Source organism: Panicum hallii, chromosome 7, assembly GCF_002211085.1.
Source record: "Panicum hallii strain FIL2 chromosome 7, PHallii_v3.1, whole genome shotgun sequence".
In the NCBI taxonomy this organism is placed as follows: Eukaryota; Viridiplantae; Streptophyta; class Magnoliopsida; order Poales; family Poaceae; genus Panicum; species Panicum hallii.
In genome coordinates, this window is record NC_038048.1 from 35,837,102 (window position 1) to 35,857,073 (window position 19,972).

Sequence of the window (19,972 nt, forward strand, 5' to 3'; positions counted from 1 at the left end):
AATGTTTTTATTACTATATTGTATAATAATATAGCCATTTACTGATTGTTACCATTGATTCTAGATGCCAAACAGGCATGTGACGCTTAGCCATTCTCTTGTTTTTTTTGTTATCAGCTTTAGTTGTAACAAAAACATGGTTCTAGGTCCAAAATGTTGGCTACCACATACTCATAGGTTGCTAGTTTCATTCCATGTTTGATCTTCAATTGTCTTCGTTGTTTTCTTTTGCTGGTCTAGCAACAATTGGGATGGGTGCACATATAGCTAACTGCTAATATGGTAGTGTACGTGAGCTCATTTACCTAATGAGAGCATTTCTTTATGATGTCCCTGCTATCTTAAATAAAAGCATTCTATTTATCTAGTCAACTATAAGCATTGCTGCATTATATTGGTCCCTAGAGTTAAACAAGAGAACTTCTTTAGGTTGCCTTCAAATATAATGCATGACTTATATAAATTGAAGGGTAATTAAGATGGAGCGTGGTTGTGATAGGCTACCTGTTCTTGACTTGATCTTACTGACCAGCAACTAGCAAATTTTTGTGAAGAGTAGTTAAGACGGCTCCATCTCAGCCAATGGAAGAAAATGGACAAGACTTCAGTGGAGACCAAATAAAATATATATATATATAGGCATAATTGTTGAGAGTATGGCTGCAATTGGACCAGCTATGCTAAGTCAATGTTCTTTAATATGGCTGCTAAGAGTATGATCTATCTCATCACCTAATGACATTATCTCTTGACATATGGTTTTCTTTATCCAAAAGATAACGTATTTGGCAAAATACAAAAGAAAAATAAGTCAAAATAAGACTTGGTATCATGCATGCATGAGACGACTCCTACTAGGTAGTTGTACCTTATGGCAGATAAATCATAAGCTATGTATGGGTAGGTAAACAGTTGATATTAATTATCATAGGTGACATAATACATAATATGTTACATACAGCACAAAGAAAAGGCGGTGCGTGCATGGCGCTGGCTACCTGTTCTCAACTTTGATCTTATCCAGCAGTACAAGTCAACAATAATTTCGTAAGGGCTAACATGCATTCAGATTTCTACATGGCAGTAATATAGTGGATGATGACTTGGCAATGACTTCGTGACAACCAATGCAAGTATATAGGTCTTAAATTTTTCAGAGCTTTCATTTTCTAGGGATTGCAAAGTTCGGTTGCATATCTATACGGTGATCTACTTTGCATATAGGAGTATGTACTTATTGTCAAGTCGTTACATATATATATTATGTCTAGACGTGTGCATATTAAAATCTATGCATCCAGAAAACCTAAAACGACTAATAATTTGGGATGGAGAGAGTAAGAAGTTAGCCTGGGCATAAAACCCGAGCCCGAAGCCCGAAACCCGAAAAACCCGAGCCCGAACCCATTTAGCCCGAAGCCCGATACCCAATGGGCTCCCGCGGGTATTGAATCGTGAAACCCGAATTAATTTCGGGCTTGTTCGGGTAGTAGGCCGCGGTACCCGAATTACCCGAATAGCCCGAAATATTTCAGAAGCAGGAATCCAGCGAGCCCACTTTTGACCTCAGCCCACTGGCCCATCTAAGCCGCTAGACTAATCCAGCGAGCCAGCCAGAGCTCGTTCCCGTCCTCTTATTTTTGTTGACTTGCAGTCTTGCATGCTCTTTAATACTCGTTTGTTTGGCTGTTGTTAACTATTGATCATGCTTTAAATCTGTACATGTAACACTGATTTCTAACATGATATCAAATTTCGGGCCAAATCGGGCTACCCGAACCCGAATCCGAAATATTCGGGTACCCGAAATTTTGGGCTTAGCTTTTGAAAACCCGATTTCGGGTAGCATTTACGAATACCCGAATTCCCCAAAAGCCCGAAAAGCCCGACCCGAAAAATTCGGGTAGCCCGAATGCCCAGACTAAGTAAGAAGGTACCATGCTTCAAGCATAGGTCGCAAGCCGCAACGTGGAGTTTCTTGCCGGAGTCTAATGCTCTAACTGTCGAAAAGCTTGGCTATATTAGGATTTCGACTTCTAATCGGGCATGAACTCCCCTCTCTATTTATAAAGGGCCACGGCCGATTGAGGGTCTGCAATCGATCAAAAACATATCAATCTATTACTTCATCTCTATGGCGTTTGAGGACGCTCTAGGTAGCCTACCGATCATAGAGCAACCCAAGGTGCGTCTGCCCCGACGGGGTCCCTCCCGGACGGGCGTTCGTTGGATCCTCGTCAGGCTGCCCCGACAAGACCGGTCTGACCGGTCCGACCTGTTCATGTAACGGCGCTGCAAGATGTGCCCCTGCGCATTGCACGTTGAGTACTCGATATTTGGTGCGACATGTTTTCGCGTTAGCACGTGAGTCTCGCAACCTCCATAACATTGAGACCGGAAGGCAGCAATTGCTTGCGTGGTTGGTGCACAGATCACCAGGCCAGAGATGGCAGGGGAGCCATCCTGTTCGTATACAGTGTGTCTGATGCAGCCAACGCTGCTGCCACAGCTGGCGACTACGGCTAAAACAAATTGTTGGATCTGCAGCCGCCATTAGGAAGAAGAGTTGCGCGGAGATATGGCTTGGTAGTTGGCTTGTGTAGTAATTAGGTTTGTCAAGGATGATTAATTTTAAGGCTGTAGTAGCAATTCCAGGAGAGAAAACTTAACAGTGAATTGCTCTCTAAGAATGCCATAAAAAAAATTATGATAAAATAAGCTTCATGTTACTGATGGTCATACAACACTCAACTGTGTATTTGCATTCCATTTCTAGTTCATGTGCTGATTGGCAAGAATTCCCTGAAAGACCTTATGGTTATAACGTAATGTCCCAGAACTTCAAAACTGAAAAGGAGTTACAACATTTATATATATAGGCCTCTCTCAGAAGTTGAAAATTAAAAAGGAGTTACAACATTTATATATATAGGCTTCGGTCGAATTCCGCAATAGCGAATTAAGCAATCAAATCCAGAAAAATAAAAAAGTTAAAGAAATAAACATAAGTCTACTATTAACAAATAAAAACTTAAAAGTAACACGAAACAATATAATTTATAGTGATCATATTAACTGGCCCAGGATACACGCATACATCTCGATAAAGATGAGCACATACAGATAGGAACATGGCATCCATCGTGTGGTTACCTTTATTGTAACAAAGGAAAAAAAAAGAGCACGCACATACATATATAAGACGACACGCTGGCTTGCATCTGGCCCATGAGATCCTATTTGTGGACTGCCATCCATCATGATGAGACCTTGGCCTTCGACAACAAATCTCATGCCATGCACATGCATGATTATGCGGCAACGGACGCGATGCGGCTATCCCCGTTGCAGAAACGGTCACATGCATCACTGCAGCGTTCCATGTCGATTTTCGTCTCTTCGCCAACAAATTCTGGAGCTGAAATGGTATAGTATGTCTTAATAACAAATCTTTTAAGTTTTCTAGAAAATAACTAAAATTATACTCGATGAATTTACCATTGCTCATAGTGTCGCACATAGAAGACACACATCCTAAGTTGCAGTATTCAATGGCATCTGGTTCACCTGCCAAACAATTAAGCAGCTAGCTTAGTATGTAAATAAGTTTTTGGCCGTGAGAAATAATAAACAAGCAAGATGAAAATAGTGTGTTTTCTCTTTACCGGAGTTTGGAAGAAGGTTCAATTTAGGGAAGCCAGGTGGGCATTTAGTGCCTTTTATGATTTTACAGCCACATGTTCTTGCACAGACTGGCCGAGGAAGCCTCAGACGACATATGTTGTAGCAGTTTCTTGCCAGGGTGCTCTTGCAGCAACTCTTGCCCTCCACTTGAAAGATTATCCCTAGTATCAGCACACACATGATTACACTCTTAAGACCCTTGCTCCCCATTTCTTTCTGGCTTTCCTGTAAAACACAAAGAAATGGCTTGGGTTATTGGTACCGAAGAGAAGAGAACCACATGGCTTCTATTTATAGGGAGAATAGGTGATGGTGTGTGGTTGTTTGAACTGATAAATTTTTAAGTACATGTCTTGAGGTGACACTTTCCATGTAAACTCAAGACATCATCGGGGTTGGTACAATTCCACATCTATAAGTGATAGCAAAGGAATGCGTACGATAGATGATCACCTATCGCTTTTATTTTAAATAAATTGGCTGCTGTGTACGCAGAATCACAATATAGCATCCAAGTTGGAGCCACCAATGGAAACCCTATTTAATGTGCTGCCAACACAGGTAGGCAGGATTTACCTTATCCCTCTTTGACTGAGCGCATGCACATACCGCACCCACCACCACCACATGCACAAAGGAGTACATACCAAAACTCAGCCCCATCGAGTGTGGTGACCCTGCCATGCTCAGCTTCTCCCAGACCAACAACGTAACCTAAATAAAACCTCATATCTTTCATGTAAATCTTGTCCAGACAAGTAATTAAGTTCACAAATTGTGTTCTGGTATTGTTGTTAACAAATGATTTTAAAGTAATCAATTAATATTTTTAAATGAACTGTAATATTTTTTTAACTATTCTTCATCAGATAAGATATGTTAATTGTGTTCTGGTGAAAGAATAAGATATGCTTTGTGAACAATAGCTACCGAATGACAACCTCCAGAGTAGTGGTTGCCTGGGCCACCATATTATCTATATATGCTTGATGCTTCCATAGTTCCATGGTGCTAGAGGGATAAATATTGCAAGCCAATTGGTAAACACTAAAAATAAGGAATTGGCAATCTTGTGGTTGTAAAAACATTATGATTATTGCATCGTAAAGAAATATCATTCTGACATAGCCATGTAGGCTAAACCAATGCAAAAAACTGCAGCTGCTCCCTTAAGGAAGTGTCATCAATAATACCAGTGTGGGGTTAGAAACTTGCAAAATGTAGCAATCGAGCTTTACAACTGACTTATTTTCTAGAAAGCATTTTATCAATTATATCATAACAAAGGCTGTTTGCACGCATATAGAAGCTGTTTGTTTGTCAAGCACATCTGTTTGTGATGGAAGCTTTTTTTTTCATGAATGTGCCCTGGAATGTGTTTCACTAAAAAGCTAAGATGAAGAATGATGTGACCGTGCAATGATGCATTCCGAGCTAGTAAAAACAGATCATGAGTGTTCAAAGAAGAGTATTACATAAGAAAAGGTTAGCACGACATAAGAGCGAACTGCAAAGTCTACAAGTCATATAGGTATGGATAGCAACTCAAGATGACGATTCCTCACCAAAATCCACTGCTGGTCCTCCTCTCTGATCCGCTAGAACAGCATGACCCGCATTTTAGCTACTCTATTGAATACCCGCTGATTCTTCTCCTTCCAAATCATCCAAAGATATCAATAGCATTAGAGTCAAATACCTTGCGGCATTGCTTTGTATTTTTTGTTGTGAGCTCAACCACCACTCAGGTATCTGCGAATCAGATGTAGGTACCATGTGGAGCAAACCCAGAGCGTCAGGCCTGGGACTACGGGATGAGACATGTCTCGTGTCGAGCAAACCCAGACTAGGAAGAGTAGGAAGCAGTCATGCCCAAATTTTATTTGTTATAGAAGTTGTTAATATGTCATACTCATTTGTACTTGAATATTTACAATGAGCTGAGCTTCCGAAATATAAAAGGTGTTCCTTCCTTGGTCTATTCAAATTCAAATAGTTCATCCATGTATGATGTGGGCATAACTAATCTAAAGATATTTTACCACATGTTCAAATAATCTTGTACCTGATTATTCTAACTTGCAAAGGCAAGTTTAATGTTTTTATTACTATATTGTATAATAATATAGCCATTTACTGATTGTTACCATTGATTCTAGATGCCAAACAGGCATGTGACGCTTAGCCATTCTCTTGTTTTTTTTTTGTTATCAGCTTTAGTTGTAATAAACACATGGTTCTAGGTCCAAAATGTTGGCTACCACATACTCATAGGTTGCTAGTTTCATTCCATGTTTGATCTTCAATTGTCTTCGTTGTTTTCTTTTGCTGGTCTAGCAACGAATGGGATGGGTGCACATATAGCTAACTGCTAATATGGTAGTGTACGTGAGCTCATTTACCTAATGAGAGCATTTCTTTATGATGTCCCTGCTATCTTAAATAAAAGCATTCTATTTATCTAGTCAACTATAAGCATTGCTGCATTATATTGGTCCCTAGAGTTAAACAAGAGAACTTCTTTAGGTTGCCTTCAAATATAATGCATGACTTATATACATTGAAGGGTAATTAAGATGGTGCGTGGTTGTGATAGGCTACCTGTTCTTGACTTGATCTTACTGACCAGCAACTAGCAAATTTTTGTGAAGAGTAGTTAAGATGGCTCCATCTCAGCCAATGGAAGAAAATGGACAAGACTTCAGTGGAGACCAAATAAAATATATATATATATAGGCATAATTGTTGAGAGTATGGCTGCAATTGGACCAGCTATGCTAAGTCAATGTTCTTTTTAATATGGCTGCTAAGAGTATGATCTATCTCATCACCTAATGACATTATCTCTTGACATATGGTTTTCTTTATCCAAAAGATAACATATTTGGCAAAATACAAAAGAAAAATAAGTCAAAATAAGACTTGGTATCATGCATGCATGATACGACTCCTACTAGGTAGTTGTACCTTATGGCAGATAAATCATAAGCTATGTATGGGTAGGTAAACAGTTGATATTAATTATCATAGGTGACATAATACATAATATGTTACATACAAAAGCACCACTATTTTTTAAATATATTATAATTATATCTTAGTACTAATATATAAAAATCAGTACGTCCACATACTCTATGTATGGTCACATGCCCAATGTATATACCATTACAGATGGTCTAGTATGATCACATATACCTCGTAGATACCTTTCATTAGGTCATATACACCCTATATCATGAGATACACATGTAGAAGTAGCTACAAGCCCGTGTAGAATGGATTTTTCCTATATATATATTATGTCTAGACGTATGCATATTAAAATCTATGCATCCAGAAAAGCTAAAACAACTAATAATTTGGGATGGAGAGAGTAAGAAGTTAGCCTGGGCATAAAACCCGAGCCCGAAGCCCGAAACCCGAAAAACCCGAGCCCGAACCCATTTGGCCCGAAGCCCGATACCCAATGGGCTCCCGCGGGTATTGAATCGTGAAACCCGAATTAATTTCGGGCTTGTTCGGGTAGTAGGCCGCGGTACCCGAATTACCCGAATAGCCCGAAATATTTCAGAAGCAGGAATCCAGCGAGCCCACTTTTAACCTCAACCCACTGGCCCATCTAAGCCGCTAGACTAATCCAGCGAGCCAGCCAGAGCTCGTTCCCGTCCTCTTATTTTTGTTGACTTGCAGTCTTGCATGCTCTTTAATACTCGTTTGTTTGGCTGTTGTTAACTATTGATCATGCTTTAAATCTGTACATGTAACACTGATTTCTAACCTGATATCAAATTTCGGGCCAAATCGGGCTACCCGAACCCGAATCCGAAATATTCGGACCCGAAATTTTGGGCTTAGCTTTTGAAAACCCGATTTCGGGTAGCATTTCCGAATACCCGAATTCCCCAAAAGCCCGAAAAGCCCGACCCGAAAAATTTGGGTAGCCCGAATGCCCAGACTAAGTAAGAAGGTACCATGCTTCAAGCATAGGTCGCAAGCCGCAACGTGGAGTTTCTTGCCGGAGTCTAATGCTCTAACTGTCGAAAAGCTTGGCTATATTGCTGAATATATATCACTATCAACTTAAAATGCATGCTAAAGTGAAATAAACAATAGACTCATTAACCTTTAGTTACTTCCCCATTCAGAGCTCCACAGGGAAAGGACCACGCCATGCTCCTGCAGTGCGCCAATACTTTTTTCTACAGTGTTAGAGAAATTAGGATTGTGGGAGGACGAAATTAACGGAGGAGTGTACAGGGTTGGGGACTTCGGAGGGGATCATGGCTCACACGGTGATGATAGGTAGCATAATGTTGACGATTAAAATTGGCACAGCTGTACAGACCGGTCAGACTGATGTGCGCAAACCGGTCAAACCGGTTTAGGTGACTTTACCAAAAAAATTTGACTTCTCCATTGAATAGCTCTCGTTGAGATGATCAAAATGTATATATAGAACGCTAGATTTGGAGTTCGGATGAGAGAGTTATGACTTCGGGAAGATTTGACCCAGATCGGACCGGTTCAGACCGGTTGAGTAGGACGGTTAGACCGGTTTTGGCTGCGCCACTCCTAGTTAGAAGTTGTATTTTTACACGAGATGTATTAGGATTTCGACTTCTAATCGGGCATGAACTCCCCTCTCTATTTATAAAGGGCCACGGCCGATTGAGAATCTGCAATCGATCAAAAACATATCAATCTATTACTTTTTACCCTTTCACCTTCTACAAACCCTAATTTTTCCAACCCCAATACGTTGTTCTTCCTTCATCTCTATGGCGTTTGAGGACGCTCTAGGTAGCCTACCGATCATAGAGCAACCCAAGGTGCGTCTGCCCCGACGGGTCCCTCACGGACGGGCGTTCGTTGGATCCTCGTCAGGCTGCCCCGACAAGACCGGTCTGACCGGTCCGACCTGTTCATGTAACGGCGCTGCAAGATGTGCCCCTGCGCATTGCACGTTGAGTACTCGATATTTGGTGCGACATGTTTTCGCGTTAGCACGTGAGTCTCGCAACCTCCATAACATTGAGACCGGAAGGCAGCAATTGCTTGCGTGGTTGGTGCACAGATCACCAGGCCAGAGATGGCAGGGGAGCCATCCTGTTCGTATACAGTGTGTCTGATGCAGCCAACGCTGCTGCCACAGCTGGCGACTACGGCTAAAACAAATTGTTGGATCTGCAGCCGCCATTAGGAAGAAGAGTTGCGCGGAGATATGGCTTGGTAGTTGGCTTGTGTAGTAATTAGGTTTGTCAAGGATGATTAATTTTAAGGCTGTAGTAGCAATTCCAGGAGAGAAAACTTAACAGTGAATTGCTCTCTAAGAATGCCATAAAAAAATTATGATAAAATAAGCTTCATGTTACTGATGGTCATACAACACTCAACTGTGTATTTGCATTCCATTTCTAGTTCATGTGCTGATTGGCAAGAATTCCCTGAAAGACCTTATGGTTATAACGTAATGTCCCAGAACTTCAAAACTGAAAAGGAGTTACAACATTTACATATATAGGCCTCTCTCAGAAGTTGAAAATTAAAAAGGAGTTACAACATTTATATATATAGGCTTCGGTCGAATTCCGCAATAGCGAATTAAGCAATCAAATCCAGAAAAATAAAAAAAATTAAAGAAATAAACATAAGTCTACTATTAACAAATAAAAACTTAAAAGTAACACGAAACAATATAATTTATAGTGATCATATTAACTGGCCCAGGATACACGCATACATCTCGATAAAGATGAGCACATACAGATAGGAACATGGCATCCATCGTGTGGTTACCTTTATTGTAACAAAGAAAAAAAAGAGCACGTACATACATATATAAGACGACACGCTGACTTGCATCTGGCCCATGAGATCCTATTTGTGGACTGCCATCCATCATGATGAGACCTTAGCCTTCGACAACAAATCTCATGGCATGCACATGCATGATTATGCGGCAACGGACGCGATGCGGCTATCCCCGTTGCAGAAACGGTCACATGCATCACTGCAGCGTTCCATGTCGATTTTCGTCTCTTCGCCAACAAATTCGGGAGCTGAAATGGTATAGTATGTCTTAATAACAAATCTTTTAAGTTTTCTAGAAAATAACTAAAATTATACTCGATGAATTTACCATTGCTCATAGTGTCGCACATAGAAGACACACATCCTAAGTTGCAGTATTCAATGGCATCTGGTTCACCTGCCAAACAATTAAGCAGCTAGCTTAGTATGTAAATAAGTTTTTGGCCGTGAGAAATAATAAACAAGCAAGATGAAAATAGTGTGTTTTCTCTTTACCGGAGTTTGGAAGAAGGTTCAATTTAGGGAAGCCAGGTGGGCATTTAGTGCCTTTTATGATTTTACAGCCACATGTTCTTGCACAGACTGGCCGAGGAAGCCTCAGACGACATATGTTGTAGCAGTTTCTTGCCAGGGTGCTCTTGCAGCAACTCTTGCCCTCCACTTGAAAGATTATCCCTAGTATCAGCACACACATGATTACACTCTTAAGACCCTTGCTCCCCATTTCTTTCTGGCTTTCCTGTAAAACACAAAGAAATGGCTTGGGTTATTGGTACCGAAGAGAAGAGAACCACATGGCTTCTATTTATAGGGAGAATAGGTGATGGTGTGTGGTTGTTTGAACTGATAAATTTTTAAGTACATGTCTTGAGGTGACACTTTCCATGTAAACTCAAGACATCACCGGGGTTGGTACAATTCCACATCTATAAGTGATAGCAAAGGAATGCGTACGATAGATGATCACCTATCGCTTTTATTTTAAATAAATTGGCTGCTGTGTACGCAGAATCACAATATAGCATCCAAGTTGGAGCCACCAATGGAAACCCTATTTAATGTGCTGCCAACACAGGTAGGCAGGATTTACCTTATCCCTCTTTGACTGAGCGCATGCACATACCGCACCCACCACCACCACATGCACAAAGGAGTACATACCAAAACTCAGCCCCATCGAGTGTGGTGACCCTGCCATGCTCAGCTTCTCCCAGACCAACAACGTAACCTAAATAAAACCTCATATCTTTCATGTAAATCTTGTCCAGACAAGTAATTAAGTTCACAAATTGTGTTCTGGTATTGTTGTTAACAAATGATTTTAAAGTAATCAATTAATATTTTTAAATGAACTGTAATATTTTTTTAACTATTCTTCATCAGATAAGATATGTTAATTGTGTTCTGGTGAAAGAATAAGATATGCTTTGTGAACAATAGCTACCGAATGACAACCTCCAGAGTAGTGGTTGCCTGGGCCACCATATTATCTATATATGCTTGATGCTTCCATAGTTCCATGGTGCTAGAGGGATAAATATTGCAAGCCAATTGGTAAACACTAAAAATAAGGAATTGGCAATCTTGTGGTTGTAAAAACATTATGATTATTGCATCGTAAAGAAATATCATTCTGACATAGCCATGTAGGCTAAACCAATGCAAAAAACTGCAGCTGCTCCCTTAAGGAAGTGTCATCAATAATACCAGTGTGGGGTTAGAAACTTGCAAAATGTAGCAATCGAGCTTTACAACTGACTTATTTTCTAGAAAGCATTTTATCAATTATATCATAACAAAGGCTGTTTGCACGCATATAGAAGCTGTTTGTTTGTCAAGCACATCTGTTTGTGATGGAAGCTTTTTTTTTCATGAATGTGCCCTGGAATGTGTTTCACTAAAAAGCTAAGATGAAGAATGATGTGACCGTGCAATGATGCATTCCGAGCTAGTAAAAACAGATCATGAGTGTTCAAAGAAGAGTATTACATAAGAAAAGGTTAGCACGACATAAGAGCGAACTGCAAAGTCTACAAGTCATATAGGTATGGATAGCAACTCAAGATGACGATTCCTCACCAAAATCCACTGCTGGTCCTCCTCTCTGATCCGCTAGAACAGCATGACCCGCATTTTAGCTACTCTATTGAATACCCGCTGATTCTTCTCCTTCCAAATCATCCAAAGATATCAATAGCATTAGAGTCAAATACCTTGCGGCATTGCTTTGTATTTTTTGTTGTGAGCTCAACCACCACTCAGGTATCTGCGAATCAGATGTAGGTACCATGTGGAGCAAACCCAGAGTGTCAGGCTTGGGACTACGGGATGAGACATGTCTCGTGTCGAGCAAACCCAGAGTAGGAAGCAGTCGTGCCCAAATTTTATTTGTTATAGAAGTTGTTAATATGTCATACTCATTTGTACTTGAATATTTACAATGAGCTGAGCTTCCGAAATATAAAAGGTGTTCCTTCCTTGGTCTATTCAAATTCAAATAGTTCATCCATGTATGATGTGGGCATAACTAATCTAAAGATATTTTACCACATGTTCAAATAATCTTGTACCTGATTATTCCAACTTGCAAAGGCAAGTTTAATGTTTTTATTACTATATTGTATAATAATATAGCCATTTACTGATTGTTACCATTGATTCTAGATGCCAAACAGGCATGTGACGCTTAGCCATTCTCTTGTTTTTTTTGTTATCAGCTTTAGTTGTAACAAAAACATGGTTCTAGGTCCAAAATGTTGGCTACCACATACTCATAGGTTGCTAGTTTCATTCCATGTTTGATCTTCAATTGTCTTCGTTGTTTTCTTTTGCTGGTCTAGCAACAATTGGGATGGGTGCACATATAGCTAACTGCTAATATGGTAGTGTACGTGAGCTCATTTACCTAATGAGAGCATTTCTTTATGATGTCCCTGCTATCTTAAATAAAAGCATTCTATTTATCTAGTCAACTATAAGCATTGCTGCATTATATTGGTCCCTAGAGTTAAACAAGAGAACTTCTTTAGGTTGCCTTCAAATATAATGCATGACTTATATAAATTGAAGGGTAATTAAGATGGAGCGTGGTTGTGATAGGCTACCTGTTCTTGACTTGATCTTACTGACCAGCAACTAGCAAATTTTTGTGAAGAGTAGTTAAGACGGCTCCATCTCAGCCAATGGAAGAAAATGGACAAGACTTCAGTGGAGACCAAATAAAATATATATATATATAGGCATAATTGTTGAGAGTATGGCTGCAATTGGACCAGCTATGCTAAGTCAATGTTCTTTAATATGGCTGCTAAGAGTATGATCTATCTCATCACCTAATGACATTATCTCTTGACATATGGTTTTCTTTATCCAAAAGATAACGTATTTGGCAAAATACAAAAGAAAAATAAGTCAAAATAAGACTTGGTATCATGCATGCATGAGACGACTCCTACTAGGTAGTTGTACCTTATGGCAGATAAATCATAAGCTATGTATGGGTAGGTAAACAGTTGATATTAATTATCATAGGTGACATAATACATAATATGTTACATACAGCACAAAGAAAAGGCGGTGCGTGCATGGCGCTGGCTACCTGTTCTCAACTTTGATCTTATCCAGCAGTACAAGTCAACAATAATTTCGTAAGGGCTAACATGCATTCAGATTTCTACATGGCAGTAATATAGTGGATGATGACTTGGCAATGACTTCGTGACAACCAATGCAAGTATATAGGTCTTAAATTTTTCAGAGCTTTCATTTTCTAGGGATTGCAAAGTTCGGTTGCATATCTATACGGTGATCTACTTTGCATATAGGAGTATGTACTTATTGTCAAGTCGTTACACTACAACCCCCTCCTTTTGACTTAATGTTCATTGGCATTATATGGGCCTAGCCTACTTATTAATTATGAAAGGGCTAATATTGTCAGAAATTTTTGAGGGGGCGGGGGGTCAGGAGATCTGCCTATATTATATTGATTAAGGAGGAGTTAAAAATCATTTTTTACATGGAAGGACAAAAAAAAACCTCAAAGCTCAAACCCTTCGCTCCAGCAAGTATCCACATTCTTATTTCCTCAACTTTTGCAAGTAAGGACCTGACTGCCTGCTCTTTGCGATTGAAAACACATGCGTTCCATTCATTCCAAAGCTCCCAAGCAATGAGAGTGACAAGAATCGGTGTCCTTTTGTTTGGAGTGTCTGGTGCCTCCCCCAAGTCGGCCACCATTCGCTTACCATTTCGCACTGCAGCGCCATCCAACCGGTGACAACATATGCTGGCTGGTTCAGTGGGAAATCTCCAACCATACCCGCCTACTATATCGGTAGTCTGCAACCAAGTGCAAATCTGATTCACCTGTTTGCCGGCACGGAGGCAGCAGCTGCTTTGCGGCCAAGCAATGCAAGCCATGAAAGAGTTTGCACTTGAGTGGTGCCCAAGCCTTCTAGATGAGATTGTGGAAGTTCGTATTTATGGATCTGCCTATGCTGAGGTTGCGGTGTACTCACTGCTATGCATGCAAGGTGCCCTTTCAAAGAATAAGCAGAACAAGCTATGCAGACAGAACTATTACTATTTGAATTTCTCCAAAACTGTGTCGTAGCTTCTATTCCAACCAAACACAACCCGATACCAAAGGGTACACCTGTGAGCCATCTGCTTCCTTCTGATCACAAATATAAATACATTTCATGGTTGTTGTTCAAACTATTTCACCTTTGATCATTATTTTTTTATAATACCTAAATTTCATATGTATGTAGGTTGACATAATAGATTCTATCATGAAATATATTTTCAAGCGAAGTGTTATATTAGAATACCAACGACTCTATTTTAATGGACTTATATTTGTCATCACAAGAAGTAGACTTATATATATATATATATGATTTTTTGGATCCTCAATGAATGCATACATTGGAACTAGAAAAGTAACATTCACTAAGTATTTGATTGGTTCTATGCATTTTTGTATACAATATTTTCTTGGTACTTAGTATTGCTTTAATTAGATGGATCTTATTACAAACTAAAACAACGCTCTTTGTGGGATAAAATTTAAATGCTAAAACAACACTTATTTTAGAACGGAGGGAGTATATATTATACATCATATGTATTTTGTAATAATATAATACGTGTTGGTCGAGGACTTCAATCTTTTTCAATTTTACTCATCAAGCGCTAATTCTAAATAATTTTAGACCCTTAACTCAACATATGGTCACCCAGACTCCGATTAGGATTTCGATTGACGGACCAAGGAATCACTGCTTGCTTACTAAAGTAGAGATATATACAGCAGGCAGTTCATCTGAAGATAGTCTGCGGCACCATGGCTCGTTCAACACAAACAAGGAAAAGAAAGACTACTTAGAGTCAGGCAGCAGAGTTTACTTTTCATACTCTGTAGACGTTACAGCTAGCATTATTTGGTGCATAGCCCAGCGAAAGAGTGACCAGTTCCTGCATTAACCGTCGGAAGTTACCAGTTTTCCTGTAGTGAAGAGAAGAAGCCACATTTCTTAGACGGCTCGACGGGCCGAAGTCGTCGGAAATTTTCAACTTCCGATGGCTTAACGCCAAAACCGTCGGAAGTTTATTAACTTCCGACGGTCTGGTGAAACCGTCGGAAGTTAGCCAGCAGACGGCGACCGACAGCCGTGTCTTAACTTCCGACGGTTTCCGCGGCCGTCGGAAGTTAAGCCCCGCAAACTTCCAACGGCTGCCCAAAAATCGTCGGAAGTTAAGCTTCCCAGACTAACAGCACAACTTGAAACCCCAAAACCAACCACAAACATTATATATAATCAAATTTGGATCAAAATCATCTAAAGCTTTCCATGCATCAGTATCAGACGGGTGCAGCATCAACTCTGGATTTGCACGCACCCTCTCTTTGTGCCATCTCATGTGCTTAGCAGTATTCTTTGATAAAAATAACCGCTTCAACCGAGGCATAAGAGGCATGTAGCGAAGTTGCTTTTGTGCTATCTCTGTAGTCACCTTTTCACCATCTTCATTTATAACCTCCGCGAACCTCGATTCTTGACACTTTCGACACTTCTTCAAATCTATATCATTTTTCCAAAAAAGCATACAGTTATTTGGACAAACATCAATCTTTTTGTAGTCCATACCAAGCCCAGACAACAATTTCCTTGACTGGTAGACATCTCTAGGCATCTTGTGATTTGCCGGAAGTATATCACCAATAGATCATATTGTAACAATTGTGAGATAATGTGAATTTGAACTTAATAGCCATGAGTCGAGTCAAGAAAGCAAGGGCAGTCACTTTTGTGTGCTCGTGCAACGGCTCTTCTGAAGCTTTAAGGCGCTCGAAAAAAATTTTAGCCTCCGACTTAGGTGGATCCTTAGTCTCGGATGGGAGCTCCATATCTTCCCCTAAATCACGAAGCATCTCATCCATTCTATCATACTCTCCATTGTCATTACTTAGAACTTGTGGTGATGTCGCCACTTCTAATAGTATTGGGACTTCTGGTGCATTCTGAGGAGGTAAAGCTTCACCATGATACACCCACACCTCATAGTTAGGCATGAAACCATACTTTATCAGATGTGAGGACAAAACTTTCCTAGTCTGACAATGGCAAATACGACAACGGCTACATGGGCATCTCACATCATTTCCATTCTTTGACATAGCAAAAGCACGCTTAACAAATTCCTCCGTATTAGCTATCCATTTATCTGACAAATTAGGCCAACCTTCGTACATCCATCGTCGATCCTCACCCATACTTTAAGTTAAATAATTGCAAAGTTAGAATATAGTTATCTTGAGCGATTAGTTTTAAATTAGATATATCATAATTATAAAGCTTTAGTTACTAAACTTAAGCGATTAGTGTTTAATCAGTATAATATGCATATCAAATACAATATTTTATTTAACTTCCGACGGTGCTGCACTAACCCGGGCGGCGGGGGGTCGGGCGGCGCGGCCAGGCGGCGGCGCGGCCGGGCAGCGGCGGGGACGGGCGGCGGGGTCGGGCGGCGCGGCCGGGCGGCGGCAGGGACGCGCGGCGCGGCCGGGGGCGGCGGCGGCAGCGCGGCCGGGGGACAGCGGCGCGGCGGCGGGGCCAGGCGGCGCGGCCGGGGGCAGGAGCGGCGCGGCCCGGGGGCAGGGGCGGCGCGGCCGGGGCCCGGGGGCGGAGGCGGCAGCGCGGCCCAGGGGCGGCGGCGCGGCCGGGGGCAGGGACGGCGCGGCCCGGGGGCAGGGACGGCGCAGCCGGGCCGGGGGCAGGGGTGGCACGGCCGGGGGGCGGCGGCGCGGCGGTGGGGCCGGGCGGCGGCGCGGCCCGGGGGCGAAGGCGGGGCCGCGTGGCTCGGCCGGGCGGCGGCGCGGCCCAGGGGCGCGGCCAGGGCCCGAGGAGGCGGCGGGCCCGCGTGGCGCGGCGGGAGGCGGGGGCGGCGGAAGACCTTAGGTGCAGAACAATATCGAACAACCAAGGTCTTCAGTTCGTCAGATTGAATGCCATCAGAATCTGATCAGACTGATTGTAACATCCGACAAGAAACAAATCTTCCAGGGGGCTGGGCAATCAGAACGGAGCTGCTGTGTTTGTGTGAATGAACGGTGCAAGGACACATTAACAAGCTCCAAATTCTTGAGGTGATAAGAGCTCAGATTGCAGAATTGGAAAATATTCGTAGCCTGGCGGAAGCTGGACCCACCGAAGGCAATCAGCATCAGCCTATCAACGTCTGGAAGGCGATCAGCCTTAGCACTAACAAGACGCATCTTTCGCCACCTCTCCTCCATGGAGCCGTCCGGGACATCGTTGATGTCGAGATCGATGCCGGGCACCGAGCACCACAGACCCGGCCACCGCTTGGACAGCAAGGTCGTCTGCACGTCCTGCTGGGCCAGGATTAAAGAGAGGACGTGGTGGAGGAGATCGTCAGGCAGGGCGCTCAGCCGTTCACCGGCTGAGCCGCCACCGGCGCGGGTGCGTTTGGGGGCGGACTACATTCCATGAACAAGCCCGATCTTGATCACTCCCGGGGAAGCTATAACCCTAAAGATTTGGTGAGATCAATTCGGCCCAATATTAATTAGCGCACGAAGTCCAATATCTATTTATTTACTGATTTTTTTATTATTTAGTAAGTTGTGATCCGCATACCTTTAATCCATAACCGAGCTATTGCACTAGTGTTATTAATCCTGGTGGAATTGCAGTTAAATGCTGCTCTTTATTGTTTTTTCTTTTTTACTTTTTTCTTTTTCTTCTTTTCCCACTTATTGCTTCCTTCCGACTTTTTCCTTGCTGGATCTAGCTTCCTTCGTACTTTTTCTTACTATTTCTCTTTCATTTCTATTTTTCTTTCATTTCTATTTATTATAATTATTTTATCGATATTTCTTCTTTCTTTACTTATTCTTTGCTTTTGTCATTTTTTCAATACCAATTTCTTATTCTTTCTTTTCACATTTTCTCTATTTTTAATTTTAGATATTTTATACTATCTAATATTCATATCAACTATTTATTTTTTGATTTATGTGTCCTATTTTTTAAACTATGTGCATAGCTGCTATAATTATTAATTTAATATTTTAATTTAAATTAATGTTTGATGTATCTTTTTCTCTTCTAATTAATTTAATATTTTAATTTATTAGTTTTCCTCATTTCTTATATAATAATTATTTTACTTTATCTTTCTATTTCATACTAAATTGTTTATCTATTTTTCACCTATCTTTTTTCTATTTTTATTTAGTTTACATTCTCCCTTACTTTCTATACATAACTTCATCCATTTAAACATTTTAAAGATTATAACAGTTATTGTTTTTTCATATAGTATTTGTTTTAGGTATATAAATTGGTTGCATGTGGGTGATGTCATCATTTTTGTCTCCACCTGCATGCATGCATCTGTTATTTTATTTTCTTCTCTATTTTCTTTATTTGTTTTAAATGTACTAATAATTGATGTATTTTCTAATATGATTTTCCCATTATTTCTTATCTAATATTTTTTTATTCTTTAATATTTTATTCCCCTCCCTTTGTAATTTTTTTATTTAGTCTATATAATTGTTCTAGGTGTATACTTTTTTATTTATTATGTTTAATTTTTTTTGTAAAAATAATTATTTGTTCATGTTGTTAAAATATTTATTTCCAGTAGCCGAAACTAATTATTTAGTATTAAAAATTATTTTTGAAAAATATTCTGCAAATATAGTCAAGTGTGGTCTTATTTTGAAGATCTTGTCATAAGAAAGATAATGGTGCAATCTAAATTTAATCTAGATGCTCTGTTTAATAGTTATAGCTTTTTTAGTTTCGGATTTGCATGCATGTGGGTGACGTGAGCAATGTGTCTACTTCTGCATGCATGCACAGATTTCCTCCTATTTAGCTGCAACATGCATGCTAACACATCAAGTGATTGTTCCACAAACCATCACCTGAAGTGATGTCTAATCGCGCCCGATCACTCCCGCAGCCGCGGCCACTCAACGCCCAAGCCCAACCAGAATTTATGTCGGGTGAAAAACATGGGCCAGTGGGGGCACCGTAAAGGAAATCTACGAACGCACGGCCAGCTAAGCCCAAGTTATCAGCCCAAGTCTACATAGTTCCTGGTGGGGGAAGCTATCCCCAGTCGCAGTTGCAAGTGCGACTGGGATTGGAAGCATCGCAGAAGCTCCCCACCATGGGCCGTATGTGGGCTGTCTCTCCTTATCTTTTTCCTCCCTACAACCCCACCTCCGCCCCCTCATCCACAGCCCCGCCAACGGCTGCCGCCGCCAGCCCACCCATCACCGCGCCGCCGGTCTTCACCCTGACTTTCTTATTGCCCCCACCGCCGGCCACCGCCCACCGGGGGTCCAGCCCCGTCCGGCCAAATCGCAACCACCGTTAGGCCGCTGCTGCCCTGACCTCCCCCTCTATAACCGCCGGTATGGAAGCCCTCACCCTCGAAAACCAAAAACCCTAACCCTAACCGCCACCTTGACCACCACCCCAGCCGGGCGGCGACCTCGCCGCCGGCCGCTCCCCCCACCACCCACCCCTCGCTGGCGGCTGCTCCCCCCGGAACCCTAACATCGGCAGCCTGGGTGGCGCAACGAGCGGCCACGGTACCTAGGCCTTCTACGACGGGTTGCATCGCACCCACACGCATGACCCCGAATATTAGCGTAGAAATTGGGCCCCATCTTGTCGTCCTCAATTGGCACCGAGAGCAAAGAGGCGGCAAAAAGCTTTTTCGGTCTACGGCAGCCTGCTGGGTGAGAGGATGCACGAGAACTGCCAGGAAACAAGGACAGAACCACGGATCACGGACGGCGACGTGGTGACGAAAGCTGCATGGCGCATCAGCGAGCGCCTAGTGTAGTAGTATGTAGGAAAAGTCCTTTCAACCCCCTCAACTATTAACACAATCTGATTTACCCCGCTCAACCGAAAAA

General features: G+C 41.6%; 2 protein-coding genes across 2 annotated transcripts; both read right to left on the reverse strand.

Annotated features, from left to right (window-relative positions):
* Positions 1–3,051: 3,051 nt before the first annotated feature.
* On the reverse strand, positions 3,052–3,946 carry LOC112899566 (beta-hordothionin-like). The gene is made up of 3 exons (XM_025968080.1): positions 3,666–3,946; positions 3,499–3,567; positions 3,052–3,418 (listed from the first exon to the last, which is right to left on the reverse strand). Exons 1-3 carry the CDS (start codon positions 3,892–3,894, stop codon positions 3,312–3,314), a joined length of 405 nt encoding a protein of 134 aa, XP_025823865.1. The 5' UTR covers positions 3,895–3,946; the 3' UTR covers positions 3,052–3,311.
* A 5,379-nt stretch (positions 3,947–9,325) lies between these two features.
* Positions 9,326–10,274, reverse strand: LOC112900257 (beta-hordothionin-like). The gene is made up of 3 exons (XM_025969049.1): positions 9,994–10,274; positions 9,827–9,895; positions 9,326–9,746 (listed from the first exon to the last, which is right to left on the reverse strand). Exons 1-3 carry the CDS (start codon positions 10,220–10,222, stop codon positions 9,640–9,642), a joined length of 405 nt encoding a protein of 134 aa, XP_025824834.1. The 5' UTR covers positions 10,223–10,274; the 3' UTR covers positions 9,326–9,639.
* Between the last annotated feature and the right edge of the window lie 9,698 nt (positions 10,275–19,972).